The sequence below is a fragment of the Plecotus auritus genome, assembly GCF_963455305.1.
Source record: "Plecotus auritus genome assembly, chromosome: 9".
Lineage (NCBI taxonomy): Eukaryota > Metazoa > Chordata > Mammalia > Chiroptera > Vespertilionidae > Plecotus > Plecotus auritus.
This window is the reverse complement of record NC_137783.1, coordinates 133,356,016-133,375,378: the sequence shown is the minus strand read 5'-3', so window position 1 is coordinate 133,375,378 and position 19,363 is coordinate 133,356,016. Positions and strand designations below refer to the sequence as shown.

Sequence of the window (19,363 nt, the reverse complement as noted above, 5' to 3'; positions counted from 1 at the left end):
ACATGGCAAGGCTCCACGCACCTGCCTCCAGAGTCTCCCAGTCTCCTCAGCCCTCCAGCCGCCCAGGGCCACCCGAAGCTCAGGTAATCAGGGCCAGCCGAGGCTTGCGCTGCTGGCAGTGGCAGCAGCAGAGGTGTGATGGGGTGTCGCCTTCCCCTGATCGCTGGGTCGCCTCCCGCCCCTGAGGGCTCCTGGATTGTGAGAGGGGGCAGGACAGGCTGAGGGACCCCCTCCAGTGCATGAATTTTCATGCACTGGGCCTCTAGTTAAGAGATAATATATGCTGTAAGAAAATGAATCAGCTGTAGTATATCTAGAAAAGAAATCAAGTAATTACATTTGTTTCTCAAACAATGAAGAAAGGAATGCTTACAAGTCTTAATGTGATCAAAGAATAAATGTACCACTGTTAGCCTCGTAACTAATTAGTTATTAATATGAATAATAGGAAGAAAGCAAAGGGAAGGCCAGACATTATAAGCATGGTCCATCTGGGCAGCCTCACCAGGAAGCTGCACCTTTACACTTCACAGGAAACCAGGGGTCCATTCCCTGCAAATCACTGGGGGAAGAGGCCCAATGAAGGGGAAAATGGGCACATGTGCAGTGAAGTTGGAATGATGTAGGGAAGGTACTTGCTTGTCAGTCTAGCCAGGGGAACAAATATTATTGGCTAGGAGGGTGAATCCACTGCAAGTATGAGAAATATATACAAAGATAAAATTATGTATATATAAAATTAACCGAGTGAAGTGTTTATTCAGCTTAACAAGCTCAGTTTGTTTCTAACAAGACTACTTGGATTTAATTTTAATGTTATCAGCTGATAAAATGTCTGGTACATAATAAATACCCAAAATGTTTTGCATCACTGTCACAACACCTGATCACTACAATAACCTTGAGAAGTTAGTACAGTCATTAGCTCCAATTTATGGTTGAGAAAATACGACCCATTAGAAGCTAAGTGATTTGCCCAATGCTGTACAACAATGAAGTGACACTTAAGACTCAAGTTTTCTAAAACTTGAAGTTATTTGCACTTTGGCTAAACTAAGATAAAGCCTCAGAGTGAGATCCAGATTCAATGAAAAGTCTGTGGGTTCAAATAAATATGTGGTTGAGATGAGGTTTGAACAGGGCTCCATTAAACGTAATCAAATAAAATAATAAGGTGTACAGATTTAGGAAGATATTCCTCTTAGTTGTACAGACATTCACTCATATTAACTTGGTAATATTAAAAAGTGTAGATTTACAAATGTATAAACTAATACCAGAATAGCCCAGTGAACTGTATGATGAAGATATGGGTTCTAGTACGATCTCTAGCAACAACTCTAGCTAAATCTGTTACACGTGGCAAAGTCTTTAATTTTTCAGTTCTGGGCTTCCAATTTTTCTCATCTGTTAACTTAAGGAGTTGCAATTACATAATCTCTGTTGTCCATATTGATTTAAAATTATATGATTCAAGAATGACATTTTTCTTTTTTAGGAATAATTTTTCTCATTAAAATGACCCATTGCTGTGCTTTAAAAAATTAGAACTTCTGGTGCACCTAAATAATGATTTAACTACTTGATAGAAACACTTAACAAAGAGAAACTATTACCCCTACCAATTAAGATTAATTTAAAGTGAAGATGAAGCGTTTTTGAAATTATTATCCAAATCACTGAGAAAATACGATTTGTATTAACAAAAATCTATTTATACATATATTTCAGGTATTCACCTATGACAAATAGTGAGATATACTTATAAGGCAATACGCACAATGTCAAATGTCTTAACTGTGTAAAATAACTACAGTTATATTAGCATATACTTTGCATGTGACTATAAAGACTGTGAAGTCTATTCACAAGTAATTTTCAAGTTAAAAATTCCATTACTATTACTCTGAAGGTTATCATTTATTATTTTTCTTTCTTATGCTTAACTGCATGTGTAGGCTAAACAATCCACTGTGTGACAGGGAACCATTGAGAATGGTTATGCTCAATAATATGTGTGACAGGAGCCACCAAGGAGCAAGAAACAAAACTAATTAGAGGAAGCCATTCTAAGAGTTCTTTTTTTAAAAAATATATTTTTTTATTGATTTCAGAGAGGAAGGGAGAGGGAGAGAGAGCTAAACATCAATGATGAGAGATAATCATTGATCGGCTGCCTCCTGCACGCCCCCGCACTGGGGATCAAGCCCGCAACTCCAGCATGTGCCCTGACCGGAATCGAACTGTGACCTCCTAGTTCATAGGTTGGTGCTCAACCACTGAGCTACACAGGCCAGGCTCCAAGAGTTCTGACAAGAAATGTGGGTGACAGGTTAGCATGGTAGGAGGTGACATTTGCAAGAAGTGATCAGAAGTGATCAGGCTCTGGATATATTGAAGATATAGCTGATAGGTTTGCTGATAGATTAGATTGGGAGGGGGAGCGGGAGAGGGAGGGAGAAGGAAAGAGAGAAGCTAAGGGTTAAAGATTACTTTATTGAAGAACAGAAATTTGAAAGGATATACATAGAGAGTATGCCTATCGGGAAGATGACTGGGATTAGGAATGTTAGAATGAGATGGGAAATAAAACAAAAATCAAGCATACCAATGAAGATAGTATGCCAGGATGCTAGAATGATCAACTAAATTCTGTGTAGCTGAAGACCCTTAAAAGATAGAAAGGCAAATATGGAAGGAGGTAATTTCTCTTTATTGACCAAAATGAGGTTCAGGATAACAAGGCCTGTTCAAGTCCTCAGGGGAAGGTGGCACTGCTAACATGGGGCCTCCACTTCCCTTTGAGGGATGCGCCCTGCAGTGAGGCTGGGCCCTTGGTCAGCTCTGCCATGGCTGTCCTAGGCAAGGAACCTCAATGGAAGGCTGTTGGAGATAGGCAGCGCCATGGTCTACTCCAGCCCTGTAACTTATCACTAGGTGATTTGATCTGGACCAAGATGGAGGGTTACCCTGGTGGCCTTGCTTGGTTTACAACCACCCTTTTGATGGAACATTCATCCATGAGAAAGGGAAGTCCACCCAAGTTCATGCACAGATTTTTAAAAGGTGTTCTTATATTTTATTTATTTTTAAATATATTTTTATTGATTTCAGAGAGGGAGAGGGAATGAGAAATATCCTATCTAATAAAAGAGTAATATGCAAATTGACAATCACTCCAAACACAAGATGGCCGCCCCCATGTTGTCAAAGATGGTTGCCCCCATGTGGACACAAGATGGCCACCACAAGATGGCCTGTAGGGGAGGGCAGTTGGGGGCGATAAGACCTACAAGGGAGGGCAGTTTGGTGAGACCAGGCCTGCAAGGGAGGGCAGTTGGGGGTGACCAGGCCTGCAAGGGAGGGCAGTTAGGGGTGACCGAGCCAGCAGAGGAGGGCAGTTGTGGGAGACCAGGCCTGCAGGGGAGGACAGTTGGGGGGGACCTAGACCTGCAGGGGAGGGCAGTTTGGGGGGACCAGGCCTGCAAGGGAGGGCAGTTGGGGGCAATCAGGCCTGCAAGGAAGGGCAGTTAGGGGTGACCGAGCCGGCAGATAAGGGCAGTTGGGGGAGACCAGGCCTGCAGGGAAGGACAGCTGGGGGGAACCAGGCCTGCAGGGGAGGGCAGTTGGGGGGAACCAGGCCTGCAGGGGAGGACAGTTGGGGGAAACCAGGCCTGCAGGGGAGGGCAGTTGGGGAAACAAGGCCTGCAGGGGAGGGCAGTTGGGGGTAACTGGGCCTGCAGGGGAGGGCAGTTGGGGGCAACCAGGCCTGCAGGGGAGGGAAGTTCGGGGGAACCAGGCCTGCAGGGGAGGGCAGTTGGGGGAAACCAGGCCTGCAGGGGAGGGCAGTTGGGGAAACAAGGCCTGCAGGGGAGGGCAGTTGGGGGTAACTGGGCCTGCAGGGGATGGCAGTTGGGGGCAACCAGGCCTGCAGGGGAGGGCAGTTAGAGGTGACCAGGCCTGCAGGAGAGGACAGTTGGGGGTGACCAGGCCTGCAGGGGAGGACAGTTGGGGGTGACCAGGCCTGCAGGGGAGGACAGTTAGGGGTGACCAGGCCTGCAGGGGAGGGCTGTTGGAGGGGATCAGGCCTGCGGGGGAGGGAAGTTCGGGGGAACCAGGCCTGCAGGGGAGGGCAGTTGGGGGCGACCAGGTTGGCAAGGGAAGGCAGATAGGGGTTACTGGGCCAGCAGGGGAGGGCAGTTGGGGATGACGAGGCCTGAAGAGGAGGACAGTTAGGGGCAACCAGGTTTGCAGGGGAGGGCAGTTAGGGGTGACCAGGCCAGCAGGGGAGGGCAGCTAGGAGCAATTGGGCCAGCAGGGGAGCAGTTAGGTGTCGATCAGGCTGGCAGGGGAGTGGTTAGGGGGTGATCAGGCTAGCAGGCAGAAGCAGTTAGGGGCAATCAGGCAGGCAGGCAGGCGAATGGTTGGGAGCCAGCAGTCCTGGATTGTGAGAGGGATGTCCCACTGCCCGCATCCCTCGAGGAATCCCAGATTGGAGAGGGTGCAGGCTGGGCTGAGGAACACACATCCCCCCCACTGCACCCTGTGCACAAATTTTGTGCACCGGGCCTCTAGTCAATGATAAAAGAGAATCATTGATTGGCTGCCTCCTGCACACCCTACATTGGGGATTGAGCCCGCAACCCTGGGCATGTGCCCTGACTGGGAATTGAACTGTGACCTCCTGGTTCATAGGTCGACACTCAACCACTGAGCCATGCCGGCTGGGCCATGTACAGATTTTTCATGACAGCCCTACAAAGGGCTGGGCTAGCAGAAGGCTATTAAAGCCATATACAGGAAGGTGCAATTTGCCCATCAGATAAGAATGAAGAAGATCATGAAATTGAGAGGAAGTGTGGTCTAACGTGCAAGGACCTAGGCCAGTGGTCGGCAAACTCATTAGTTAACAGAGCCAAATATCAACAGTACAACGATTGAAATTTCTTGAGAGCCAAATTTTTTAAACTTAAACTTCTAATGCCACTTCTTCAAAATAGACTCACCCAGGCCGTGGTATTTTGTGGAAGAGCCACACTCAAGGGGCCAAAGAGCCTCATGTGGCTCGCGAGCCGCAGTTTGCTGACCATGAACCTAGGTAGAGTATGTCAGACTCTGAGAGTGACATTGGTGGCTCTGATGTGGAATTCAAGCCTTCCTCAGATGCCAAGGAGGAAGTTATCAGTGATGAAATAAACAGTGGAGTGGGGGATAGTGAGAGTGAAGGCCTGCTCAGCTCTGTCAAAGCTGCTGCAAAATGGAAGAGAATGGTGATAGGAAATGGCTCTCTCAAAAGGGAAAGTTCAAGGGAGAAAATGCCCCAATCACCAAAGAAGCAACTGGCATCTGAAACCAGGAGTACTTTGAGGGCTTTCTCTACCCCTCAAAATTCTGGATCCCAAGCCCACATTAGTGATGACAGCAGTCGCCCCACTGTCTGGTATCACCAAACGTTAAGAATGGTTTGAGGAGGAGAAGAGAAGTGCACAGGAGGCGCCCCGTCATTCTGATTTTGATGCATATACACTCTATGTGCCTGAGGATTTCCTTCATTATGTACTCCTGGGATGAGGTGGTGGCAGATTAAATCTCAGAACTTTGAACCTGTCATATTTTATAAGCTGAGGAAGTTTTGTCAGTTTTACTACATGGATGCTCTTATTGGAGTCAATGTATGAAAGGCAACTGGGCCCATTTGGTTTACCTGAAATTGCATTTGGCTGATACTCAGACTCTCTGGCCCAGAAGGGCTAAGAAGTAGGTTGAGTGGAACAGACGGAGACCTGGAAATGCTGGAGGCACAATGCTGAAAGATGGCACATATATTTAAGCATAATAAAGTAGTGAGGAGGGAGATTTGTAGGGTCATTACCAAGAGACATACATTATGCTGAAAGGTGACTTCTCTGAGAACTACAGTATCTTCTTAGCCTCAAAGAAAAAAAGGAAAATACTTCTGGCCATACTCCAGTGTATGGTGTATGCTTTGTTGATGCCTCACTGGGAAAGTTATCCATGGGTCAGTATTCAGATGATCACCATTATCCCAGGTTTAGGACTCTAGTGGCACATTATCCTCTAGTACAAGTCTTGTATGAGCAAGGAAGTCTCTCAACAAAAACTAAGATGATTTTGAAAGGTTCATTACTCTCTTCTCTACCAAAACTACTGAGAAGTTGGCTAAGATGATAAATGTTGAACTGCGAGACATATCATTGAAGCATGTTGTGACTATTCTATAATTTTGATAAAAATTACAAGGGCTGGCAGGCTCCTGTAGAGTGCAGTGCATCATGATATTAGATGTCTCATTGTGCCTGGCTAACTATAGTCGAGGGCATGATGGTCCTATGTGTGGTCCAGTAATTCTGTTACCAAAAGAAGATACTCCTGTCTTCTTAGACCTTCAAGGATCATGCCATCCTTGCATTATAAAGACTTATTTTGGTGATGACTTTATTCAATTGATATTCCAATAGGCTGTGAAGAAGAAGAGAAGAAAAATGACATAGATTTTTGTTGCTGGACCTAATATGGGGGGCAAGTGTAACTTATGAGACAGCCTGGCCTATCATCTGTAATGGCCCAGATGGGTTGTTATGTACTTGCTGAAGTGTGTAGGCTCACACCAATTGATAGAATGTTTATTAGACTTGGTGTCTCAGACAGAATAATGTCAGGTGAAAGTACAGTTTTAGTTGAATTGAGTGAAATTGCCAGTATACTTATATATGCAACAGCACATTTCTCTGGTGCTTATGGTTGAATTAGGAATAGGTACTCCAACAGTTGATGGGACAGCAATTACAAACACAGTTGTTCAAGATATGCTGAAACTATAAAGTGATATACATTGTTTTCTATCTACTACCATTCATTAGATGAAGATTATTCTCAAAATGTTGCAGTGTGCCTAGGACACATGGCATACACGGCAGAAAACGAATGTAAAGCTCCCAGCCAGGAAACTATTACCTACTTTCTTAAGGGAGCTTGTACTAAGAGCTAAGGCTTTAATGCAGCAAGGCTTGCTAATCTTCCAGAGATTATTCGAAAGGGGCATACAAAAGCAAGATAATTCAAGAAGAAAAATGACATATGGCTCATTCACTGTGATTATTTGGGGAACTTTGCCTGGCTAGTGAAAGGTCAATTGTAGATGCTGAAGCTGTCCATAAGTTGCTGACTTTGACTGAGAAATTACAGACCACACTGGAAACTCCTAGTTGACCTTTGTGACAAAGGTGGTAAACTCAGACAACGTTATGATCTAATAAACTTTATTTTTAAAAAATATATTTTTATTGACTTGAAAGTGAGAGAGAGAGAGAGGAGTGGAGAAACATCATTTGTGCCTCCTCCATGCCCCCTACTTGGGACTGAGCCTGCAATCCGGGCATGTACCATGACAGAGAATTGAACCAGCGACCTTTTGGTATATGGGATGACGCCCAACCAACCGAGCCACACAGGCCAGGGAAAACCTTATTTTTTAAAAATAAAAAAGCATGATGTTCAGGATATTAGTTCTCTCTATAAATTTTCAGATATTATCTTCTTACTTTAATTATATCATCAGCAGATAAGCAGGTAGGTAAAATCCCTCTTCACACTTACATCTTGCCTTTCCCACAGTTCAGATGTTAGTATTAATATGTCATCCACCATATCCTTTTAATAAAGTAGTTTATTAAACTACTATAACTACATGACTTTTATTCTGAACTTCTAGTCTTAGCTAGAAACTCTCTTTCAAAATTCCTTTCTCATGACTTTCTACTTGTAACTTATAAACACAGTGTGGTTCTCTGCTTCTTGAGCTAAGATATCTGTATTGTTGAAATAAAATATACTCTTACATGGCTATGTTTTAGTTATTGGTTTTATCCCACTAAATCTTTATATTAAAAGCAAGCCTATAATTAATCTGAGTTATTACCATACTTTGTGCATTGGTCCACTAATTCACCACCTGTGTCCCAGATTTAGGGAATAAATAGATAAAGAAAGCATACTGTTTCCTCAAAGATTTCCAATGCTTGAGCGGGAAGATGAAGATGCAGACAAGACAAATAATTATAGTGCAATGTGATGTGTTCGGACAGAAGAACAGAAGTTAAGCAGGATAGTAGGGGGAGCATAATTACAATTTCCCTAAGAAAATATTACAAAAGGCTTACATCAAGGTTCTATTTAAGCTGGTAAGGAGACTTGGCAGGAGAGGAAAAGTGGAATGACTTCTAAAATCTTAAGTATTATACCTAGCCTCTTTCCACTGATTTTCTCCTGTAAAGATAACTGGTAGTCTCAGAATTCAGTTAACCCAACTTAATCAATACAAAACTTTTAGCTAATACAAAAATTTATTAGTTATTATTAAGACATATATATCAAAATAAAATTTTGAATTTCAAAGAAACATATCAGAACAAATTTATTCTATTTACTACCAATAGTATATGAACTCAATATTCAAGACCTGACATATCTATAATAAAAAAAAAAGTGACATTTTACAATATAGAAGGTGTATTGGTCAGTTTGGGCTTCCATAACAAAATACTACAGAGTGGGTGACTAACATAATAGGAATTCATTCTGATGCAGCTCTGGAGACTAGAAGTCCAAGATCAAGGTGCCAACAGGATTAGTGTCTGGTGAGAGCTTTCCCTTTAGGTTGCAGATGGCCACCTTCTCATTGTGTGGTCCAATGGCTTTTTCTGGATGTACACCCAAGAAGAGCGTGGGAGCTCAGTGTCTCTGGATCTTGCTTAAGGACACCAATCCTATCAGACCTGGGGTCCACCCTCATGACCACGTATAGTCATAATTATCTACACTGAGGATTAGGGCTTCCACATATGAATTTGGGGCTCAGAAATATTCAGTCCAAAACAGTAGGGAAGAGTATGTTGCTAGATTCATTAATAAGAAAGTTGAGAGAGCATCCATATGCTGAACAACGGGCAGTCTTTCTTATAAGGAACAGAAGTGTGTTTGGGTATACCTGTTAGTAAAGCTTAATTCAAAACAATGTCAGATTAAAAAAAAAAAACTTAGACTATAAAATTATTCTCAAAATTCATTTTCCTATCATTGTTTTGTGATTCAGAATATCAGATTTATGACAGTAAAATAGAAAAACAAAAATCACCTGGATAATATTATTGTGATACATCTCAGGCTTTTATACTCAGGCTTTAATGTGAAAGTTTAAATTGTATGTATGAACATTTTCTACAGAAAAAACCTATCAATAACTTTAAATTACTTAATGGAAATTTTAAATGACCTTTAGCTTTTCTTACTGTAAAAAAACAACTCTACATGTTTCAACAGTCCTTTTAGATATTATGAAATTATATGTCATATCTTCACACATGACAGTAGGATACAACTATATCCTCTAGTTGTAATTATAGGGAAAGTATAGACAACTATAATGCTAAGCTTTATTGTTTTATAAATGAACCAGTAAAGTTCATTTTAGTGAAATGAGCACACGCTTTTCATAAATTAAAATAAATCTCACGTGGTAAAGTACCCATTTTCAAAATTAATTTAATTACATGTTTCAAGTTTAATTATATTTAATTAAGCATTTAGGTTTAATATGAAATAAATGAATTATCAGTTAACTACTATGAAATGAAATACTGCCTTGATAATTAAAATCTATAAATTTTCCAATTCTGTACGCAAAACTGTTAGTTCTCAAAAACAGTCTGAAAATTATATTTTAAAGACTACAGGAGACTGTACTCTCACAGCCGACCTAGGTGTTGTTTTGCAGGCACCCAGTAAACAGATGCAGTCTGTGTAGAAAAGAGCAGAGGTTTGGGAGACCTGGATTTGGGTGCTAGCTCGGTCATTTACAGAGTCGTGGGAAAGCTACTTAGTGTCTCTAACCTCAAGTTTCCTATGCAATTGGGATATTACCTGGGGGTTGTTGAGAGAATTAGATATCCTACGATCAAATGCCTGGTACAGTGCCTGACACGAAGCAGATTTTTGACAAATGTAAATTCCTCCTCTTTAGTTGTTAAAAGAGTAAAACCCTTGTATTTTCTAGCTTAAGATAAGTTTTATCATATATATATTTTTAAATTACCAAGTATCACCATATTATTTTTTATGTACTTACATCATACGTAGTGTACATTTTGTACTTTTTATTTCCCTAAGTACTCTGTGAATGGAGGCAGTATAGCATTATTGCTAACAAAGATTTCTGAGTCAGAAAGAACTGATTTTGAGTCCGGATTCAACCATTTTCTATTTATGAAATCATGGAAAAGTTATTTTGACCTATTTCCTAAGCATGTATATATTTTTATATGGTTCAGTGAATGGCAAAAATTAGGCACTAGTAAAAATCAATGTAATCATTCAAATTTAATAAAGAAATTTGCAATGCAGGTAGGACAAGTGGTATTTCCCCCACCTCAATTTTTCATAGAAAGATATTTATTTTCACTGAGTCTAAGGAATTTGCCCAAGGTTAACAGTAGAACAAGACCCAGATTTTTAAAAAGTTCTCTGTTAGCACTCTTTCCTTCGTAAGGTAAGAGGTAAAGGTGAAGGAGACACGGAAGTCTTTTAAAGCACTAAAGCAAAAAGGAAAAGAGAACTTTTTGACTTAGGTTAATCCTGGCTCTAGCACTTCTTAGTTGAGCCTCAGATAAGTCTTTTCTGTGAATTTGGTATCTTGTTTTGGAAATGGGCATATTTACTTTCACAGGTTAGATAACAAAGGTACAGCACACACTACAGTGACTGACAGAGCAGTCATACATTAACAGTAGCTATTAACCTTAAGGTGACATCAAAGCACCACTTTGGGTAAGTCTGTGGCCATAGACTAGATGGGGAACACCATAATGAAGTGAAGAATTTCTTTTTGAAACAGATTTAATAAAAATAAATATGATCATCTTCACTAAATTCGTACATAATATTTCTGGAAAGGAGACTATAATTTTTAAGTTATTGCAGTTCACAACTTCCTGTCTATTAAATCTCCATTTAATAATTCATCTCACTTTGAAAATAATGGCTTAATAGTACAGCAACAGATTCCATGGATTACCCTTCCTTGATCCAATTGCAATAGGGATAAAATTAAATATTCTTATCCTTTATAAATTATTCAATGTCAACTATTGTAATTTTCAGGGTTTTGCCTTAAAGTTAGTAGCATTGTAACATAAACATGTATTGGTTTAATATCTAAAACTCTTCACTGTAAAACTCAAATCCTAAGTTCTTTAAGTCATCTAAAATACATAGACTGTTTTATTTACAGCATTACTAGAAACAGAAAACCATAATAAATAAAATATTGGAAAAAAGGTACTTATTTACTTTCTGAAAGAGCACTGTTTGCATTTAACACTGAAATAGCCTGATTTAGAACTATTTCACATTTTCTTGAAAATAAAAACAGCAGGTATTATAAATTTGGTGTCCAGACTTTTTAAGATGCAATTAAGAGTAATAGCATGTCCAACAGTTACAAGACTGGAAAGAGAAGAAAACTATACCAAATAATATGAAACATATGCACAATTAAGGTTACATATTATATAGAAACTAATGTTAATTATTAGATATGTACTTTTGACATGCATTCTTTCAAAGAATGTGGCAAATATGCATTCTATTAACCTTTGAAATCAAAATTGGGTCATTAACTTACCAGGGTTCTTCATTAAGAGTTGATGATATTTTTTCTGGAAGAAAAAATCCATGCCATTTTGAAGCCTCTATTAGTTCTCGTGGTATTTTTTTTGATGCATCATAATAGTGACCAAATTTTGAAGATGATACTGGTCCAGCCTATTAAGAAAATTCGTATTTATTGATAAAAATGTTTTAAAAATTACTATTTATTTTATCCTACACTCAGCAAAATGCTGATATAGTTATGCATTTTAATGTTAACAAGAAAAAGCTGATAGACATAGGCATTAAATTTCAAAGAAACAAATACAACAATCTTTATTATTTTAAACTATATAGTTAGAAAGTAACCTTTTCATCTCCCATGTTTCTTTACCCCTGGAGGTTCCCTAAGATTGATACAAATTTAAAACCTTCTTAGCTTTTTTACTCTTCACTATACCTTCCTAAATTCAAAAATTTAATATACATAAGTCTCAATCATTTTTGTTTAAATTCTAGGTTTTAATGACAAATATGTAGTAGCTAAGAATTGATGAAAACTTAAGCCAAATTAATTCATGGTGAGGGGTCCAAAAGCTATTGAAGTACATTAAATTGAGCATTATTTTAAAACTAAATTCCCACAAGACAATACGTATATATATTCAACTTTTCTTACTAGTTTAATGTTAAGCATATAGTATAAAATGTACCATGGTGCTCCAGATGGGAAAAAAACTCAGAAAGTATATATAAGCTAAAGTAAATCAGAAATCTGCCATAATCATTAGTTAATTGACAATTCCTCTTTTGTGCCCTCCACTAACAATTTCTCCAACAAATTATTTTTTTTCTTAAGAAACTCTACTGATGCTGAATTTATTTACATAGGAGAGTAAAATCCCAGTATTATGATATTATTCTTATATTGCTTTGAATGAACTTTGGGCTGATTTCTTTCACTCAGCACATTAGAAATATATACACCTCTATCCAAAGTTGAACTACTAACAGTTTTATATGGCAATAGTTTCTAATGAAATCTCTGATCTAAATTTACATAATTTCAATTGTCCTGAATGCTACAAAACAGACAAGTTTCAGAACATTCAACAAACTAGGTAGTTGAAGAGCTAATACACAATACGTTCTTAAATTATTTTACTAAGGAATTAACAACGTTGTAATTTAGATTAGAAATAGACATTTGCTTGACACTCGGTATTTGCATTTTTAAGACTTTAAGAATTTATATCCTTAACTAACTGCTTACAAACATTAAATTATACAGTAACAGAATAGAATGTTTTTAAGCCTAATAGAAACATTATTCTCGATTCAGAGCCTGTGGGTTTAGTGTTTACTTTCTAAATAAAATGACTGTTCATACCTCCATAAGGTACTATTTATTTTCGTTAATGAAGGAGGCCTATTAATTGTCCTTATCCAATTTTTCAATATAATATACTGAAGTATGGTTCCCAAAAGATTTATCATGAAAGTATCTACCATGAAAGTACTGACTAATAAATTATGACATTAAAATTTGTTTTGCAAAAACAAGGTTTAAAGTTTTAAAATGTAAAGTTATTAGTCCAAAGCAATTTAAACAAGGTCTGTTCTTTGGCCTATAATCTATTCTTTATCCGGATTATAGTTCAGAATGTTTTTACTGCAATCTCTGCTAGAGCTCATCTTTTTATTGTGTAATTCCAAGCCCCCTTAATGTTTTAGAAAGGCCTTGACTAACTGAACTTTGATCTGATGTCTTCATTGATAAAAACACCAGGTTGCCCATTTCAGATGCAAATCCCTCTAAGGCCCAATAGAATTTAGTAAAGACAGCAAAAAAGAAAAAACAAGAAGTTTCCAGGATCCTCTTTGAGAATCCTGGGGCACACTGGTGTCCTTAATCCACACTGCTGCATGGATTAAGGTAGGTGATAACCTTTCCAGATTCAAAAGAATAAGCAGAGTGCCTACAAACTGGGTGGAGACTAGGATTTGGTAATAATAAAACACCATGCAATAAAAGCTTGGTCTATGTCAGAAGCCTCTGAAAAGGCCTCAATGTACCACATTCCCAGGCCTAGTAGGGAAGCTTGCAAAAGCCTACCTGAATCAAATAAGCATGAATAATCTATTTTAGCAGGCTGGCCATGGGGAGAGAGAAAGAAAGAGAGACTTTTCTCTTCTTTTAAGTTTGAGTTAATAAATTTATTAGTGGACTGAAGGTTCTTGAAGTCCTGTGAACTCAGAGAAATATGCTAAATTGTCAAGAAGCAAAATATGCTTTTTAAGTTGCCGGTCTCTATTAATGTTTCTAATTATAATATTAATGTGATAGAGATCTCAGATTTGGATTGAATCAAGGCAGAAAATTGATTTCATGCTGTGACAGTTTACATATAGAACATTTATAATTCATTAAAATGTAAAATTTAGAAGCTTTTATTACAATTGTTACTATTTTTTTAGACATTAAGATTAGACATAAAAGAAAAATATTCACAAGGAAGAGACTAAAATTTTTATTACTGATGAAAAATTTAATCCTCCAGTAAAAAAATGAAAGTGAAAAATAAATATACTCTTCAACTAAAAAAACAATTTTGTAAATTTTTTCTACCCAAGAGACTTATCATTAACATATAACCAAATTTTTGAAATGCTGTGAACTCCTTTGAGGCCTAGAATTATAAAACAAAGACTTGGAATATTTCCTCTAAAAAAGATAACTAAATGCTTTAAATCTAATAGTAATATTAATAGTAATATCCCATGAAAAAGTCTCAACTCTACACATAAAAAAGATACATTTAAAAAAATCAAACTATCAGTAACTAGTCGGTTTACTCAATTTAATTAGAACATCTTGCTTTAGTTTACATTATGAAAACTATTGCTCATTCATAAACTACCCATTAACTTGTTAACTGTGGAAGAGAGTAAATTGTAATGATTCAGTAAAAATTTACTGTGCTAAAGGAAAAGAAACTATGATGGGGGTGAGGGGGGACAGGCAGGAGGAGCAATTCCCCACCTCCAGTATGTCAGAAACGAAACTTTCAGAGAAAGCTGCACCACAAATAAGCAATCTAAATAAGGCATTTTCTTAAGAATGTTACCATTTCTTCTTCCTCAATATGGTATAACAGAAAGCAAGAATCCAAATGGTTACTAAACCATTTTGAGCCTCCGTTCAAGCACCAGAATTAGAGCTAATAACTATTTCACTGGGCTGTTATGAGAATCTAATGCAATACTGGCAATGAATATTCTGTAAGTTGTAAAGCATTATGTCAATATTATTATTATTATTGTGTCATGATCCATTAGTGATCAGAAGACTCATCACTATCTTTTGTAAATTACATTACATTATTGAAAAAAAGTGTATGTGTTGTCATCCACAACATGCATCTATCACAGGACTGTTGTGGCTGAATCACTAAGATAGAAAACCAAAGTGTAATGAAGATTGAACATAATAAACCTCTAATACACTGTCATAAATTGCTGGAGCCATTTGTAGGCCTTTGCAGTAGAGTTCTACAATATTGAAGAAATTAAGTTTCAGAATATGCTATAGGCAAGCAATTCTTGGGGTGAGGAGAGAATAGGGCTTGATGATTGGACAGTAAAGAGGACATATGCATTTAGGAGACAATTAAAATCAAAGGACAAGGGAAGAGGTTTTTTTATTTTTATTTATTTTTGTGTTAATCCTCACCTGAGGATATTTTTTCCATTGATTTTAGGGAGAGAGTGGAAGGGAGGGAGAAGAGGTGGGAGAGAGACTGGTTGCCTCCCACACTGGACCCCTGCCAGCCAAGGATCTAGCCAGCTCGCTATGACATGCCCATGACCAGAATCTGGGTCCCTTCAGCCCATAGGCCGATGCTCTATTCACTGAGCCAAACCAGCTAGGGTAGAAGCAGGACTTTTAAAACTACACAACCCTCTACATGAAAGTGCTTGCTTAATGCTATACTGAACTATTGTTATTTAGTTGTGCATATTCTTGTCCTTTTTAGCATTCCCTAAATAAGAATATGATTACACTCTTAAGACTTCACGACAACTTATATTAAAAAGCATATCTGATAATTGACACAGCTAGTTTTGGACTACTTGTTTAATCTTTTATCCATAATAGTGTTAAACTATATTTTGCCCAACCAAAATCCAGAAAACCCTGGGTTTTGTTGTTATTGTTTTTAAACTGAAAATGGCACGGTAAGGCCTGGACTTATATAGTAGACTAGAGGTCCAGTGCACGAAATTCGTGTATGGGTAGGATCTCTAGCATCTGCCAGATGCAGGCTGGGGCCTCCCTTCCCCAGCTGCCACCTTCATTCCGCACCACCCCCTGGTGGTCAGCGCACGTCATAGCGAGCAACCGAACTCCTGGTCGGTCGAACTCCCGAGGGGACACTTTGCATATTAGGGTAGATAGATAGATAGATAGATAGATAGATAGATAGATAGATAGATGGATTACTAATATCAGTTGTGGCAAATCACCACATACAAAATTTCTGTGACAAGCAAAAATACATGCTGGTAACATTTCAAAGAAATGCAAAGAAGCCAGAAGATGATTTCTATATTCTAAACTTGACAGAACTTAAGTTGTAAATATAAATTTAAGTTTCACCATTGACTGTAAATTCAAAATAAGCTGTTGCTTTATTTGTATTAAATAATGCAACTTAACAGAATTTCCCTTTTAATTTACATACTATATAACTCATTCACTCAAGTATTCAACCAGTAACTATTGAGCACCCACTGTATGCCAGTAAAACAAAATAATGAAAAGTCCCCTTTTCTTAATGAGCTCACATTCTGGTAGCGGAGACAGAAGCTGTATTATAGAGGCCCAGTGCACGAAATTCGAATGGAGGGGGGGATGTGGCCCTCAGCCCAGCCTGCACCCTCTTGCAATCTGCCTGCCTACCTCATTGCCCCTAACCACTCACCTGCCTGCCTGATTGCCCCTAACCACTCTGCCTGCCTGCCTGATTGCCCCTAACCACTCTGCCTGCCTGCCTGATTGCCCCTAACCACTCTGCATGCCTGCCTGATTGCCCCTAACCACTCTGCATGCCTGCCTGATTGCCCCTTAACCACTCACCTGCCTCCCTCATCACTCCTAACCACTCTGCCTGCCTGATCGCCCCTAACCGCTTCTGCCTCAGCCTCCACCACCGAGGCTTCGTTCACAAGGATGTCTGGAATGACGACCTGAAGGTTGTTTGTCTGTTCGGTCTAATTAGCATATTATGCTTTTATTATTATAGATGCCCTGAAGAAAAATTTGGCAGTGAAAGGAGGAGAGAGAGAGAGAGAGAGAGAGAGAGAGAGAGAGAGAGAGAGAGAGAGAGAGAAGAGAGAGAGAAGGAGGGAGGGAGGGAGGGAGGGAGGGAGGGAAGAAGGGAAGGAGGGAGGGAGGGAGGGAGGGAAGAAGGGAAGGAGGGAGGGAGGGAGGGAGGGAGGGAAAGCACTTTTATTTTACATGTAACAACAAAGGAAGGCATTCCTGATCAAACGATATTTGGGGAGACTGGAAGAAAATGGGAGAATATGTCTCTGGTAAAGACCACTGTATGAAGAGCACATTAAAAAAAAAATATATATATATATATTTTATTGATTTCAGAGAGGAAGGGAGAGATAGAAACATCAATAATGAGAGCGAATCACTGATTGGCTGCCTCTTGCACATCAGACCAAGCCTGCAACCCAGGCATGTGCCCTTGACTGGAATCAAACCCGGGACCGAATCAAGGACCCTTCAGTCTGCAGGCTGATGCTCTATCCACTGAGCCAAACAGGCTAGGGCAAGAGCATACTTTTTTAGAACACTCAAGTTGTAAACCCTGAAAACTGAGCACTGGGTTTATGTGCTAAGTAATCTCTGAGATGTTTACTCCCACAGACAATCAAAACAGTGCAGGCACACCACTCTGAAGGAGGAATGAGACAAAACTACTTATTAGATTGTCAATAATCTAAAATATTTGGTAAGACACTAAATTAGTGTGTGTGGGGGGAACTAGTACTCATACTTTGCTGTGTAAAAAGGTGAAAGGATTAAGCAAAAACAAACAAAAACACCACATACACAAAAACAAACCTCACAGACACAGGCAACTGTATGATGATTACCAGAGGGGAAGGGCTGATAGGGAGGTGAAAGAGGGTAAAGGGGGGATACTAGTAAATGATAAATGGTAATGAAAGGAGATTTGACTTTGGGTGGTGAACACAAATATAGAGATGATGAATTACAGAATTGTACACCTGAAACCAATATGATTTTATTAACCAATGTCACCCCAATAAATTCAATAAAAATTAAAAAAATCTTACCTAATAATAGACAAACATGTAAATTGACCATACCTCTGCTATGCCCACAGCCAATCAGAGTGAGTATACAAATTAGAAGGCCAAAGATGGTGGCCGCCCAGCTGCTCCAGGTACAGGAGTGGCCAGGCGGGGCAGAACGCCTGCTATGAGAGGGAGGGTGGTGGGGGGGTGAAGGGATCTACAGGAGCAGAGTGCGGCAGCAAAGACAAGACTGCAGACTCCGAAGTCTGCAGCGAAGACGAAGATGGCAGACTCTGGGTGGAGCGAAGGCCTGGGTCCCAGATGCCGGAGGAAAACCGGTGCTGGAAGCCAAGGGAAGGAAGGCCTATTGCACAAATCTCTTTGTGCAACGGGCCTCTAGTATATAATAAATGGCTTTGCTAGTTCACTTACTCTGGCTTGCAACCCTAGAATAAAAGATTCCATATGCAGACTATGGAAGAAATGAAATAATCTATTTTGGCTTAAAAAGAAACCCAATTTGCTATAATTTTATTATTAAGAAATATGTCATCTTGATCAAATACACTATAAATGAAATATATCTAGTTATTTAAATAAACAAGTATACACTGTATGGCACTTTAACAGTTGTACAACAAGAGGTTCCATAAGATGAAAACAAATTTATTTGCAAATTTCAGAAATACATAGTTTGTATGCTGACTTGCCTCCATCTTAGGTAACAGCTGATAACGCCAAGCTATTTTCATCTTACTGTTAAATTCTGGTGTTTCATGATTATGTACATCTTCACCACGTTCTTTTTTACAATTATCATCAAGTAACGGTGCAGGAAGTTCCTAAGAAAACAGAATGACACATTATTGAGCATGTGTGACAAAAAAAAAAGAGAGACAATTTTCTTAAATACTGATATTAGCAATACTAGAATTTTCTAATGTATTAAAACTTGATGTCTTAAAATTGTTTCAAGCATAAAGTCATAACAAATATAAATCTAAAACAGAGAAAAGGGGTAAATATAATATTAAATGTGGAGTTTAAATTTTTAGCAATGAATTGGAGTTTAAAGAAAATATTTCAATTTTTATACTAACCAAAATCAACTGCTGTTGTAACAAAAAGCTGTGCTCATATTTTAAATTTATACACTTAAAGCAAAGTCTCAAATTAGCACTTATGTACTATATTACATGTAATTATTGTTATGTTTACCACAAGGTAAAAATAAAGCTTGTGCTCAATCTGTTTACTGGTTTGTAATTCTAGAATTCAAAAACTCATTCACCGAAATAATGGGTGAAAAAATAACTAAGAATGAAGACATTTATTTTGCCCACATCAAATATTAGTTTTG

The 19,363-nt window shown here is 38.7% G+C and overlaps 1 protein-coding gene and 1 pseudogene across 3 annotated transcripts in view; one reads left to right on the top strand and one right to left on the bottom strand.

Annotated features, from left to right (window-relative positions):
- The window catches only part of ELP4 (elongator acetyltransferase complex subunit 4), a 190,192-nt gene that overhangs the window by 140,968 nt on the left and 29,861 nt on the right, over positions 1 to 19,363 (bottom strand). For both annotated transcript variants that reach the window (XM_080687426.1, XM_080687427.1), the window contains exons 4-5: positions 18,714 to 18,845; positions 11,699 to 11,838 (exon numbers count right to left, since the gene is read on the bottom strand). In XM_080687426.1, coding sequence (XP_080543552.1) covers positions 11,699 to 11,838; positions 18,714 to 18,845 — 272 coding nt within the window. The remainder of the gene's footprint in view (positions 1 to 11,698; positions 11,839 to 18,713; positions 18,846 to 19,363) is intronic.
- On the top strand, positions 5,106 to 7,230 carry LOC308257761 (DNA mismatch repair protein Msh6-like; annotated as a pseudogene). The gene is made up of 2 exons: positions 5,106 to 5,918; positions 6,304 to 7,230. The product of its transcript is annotated as a DNA mismatch repair protein Msh6-like (transcript).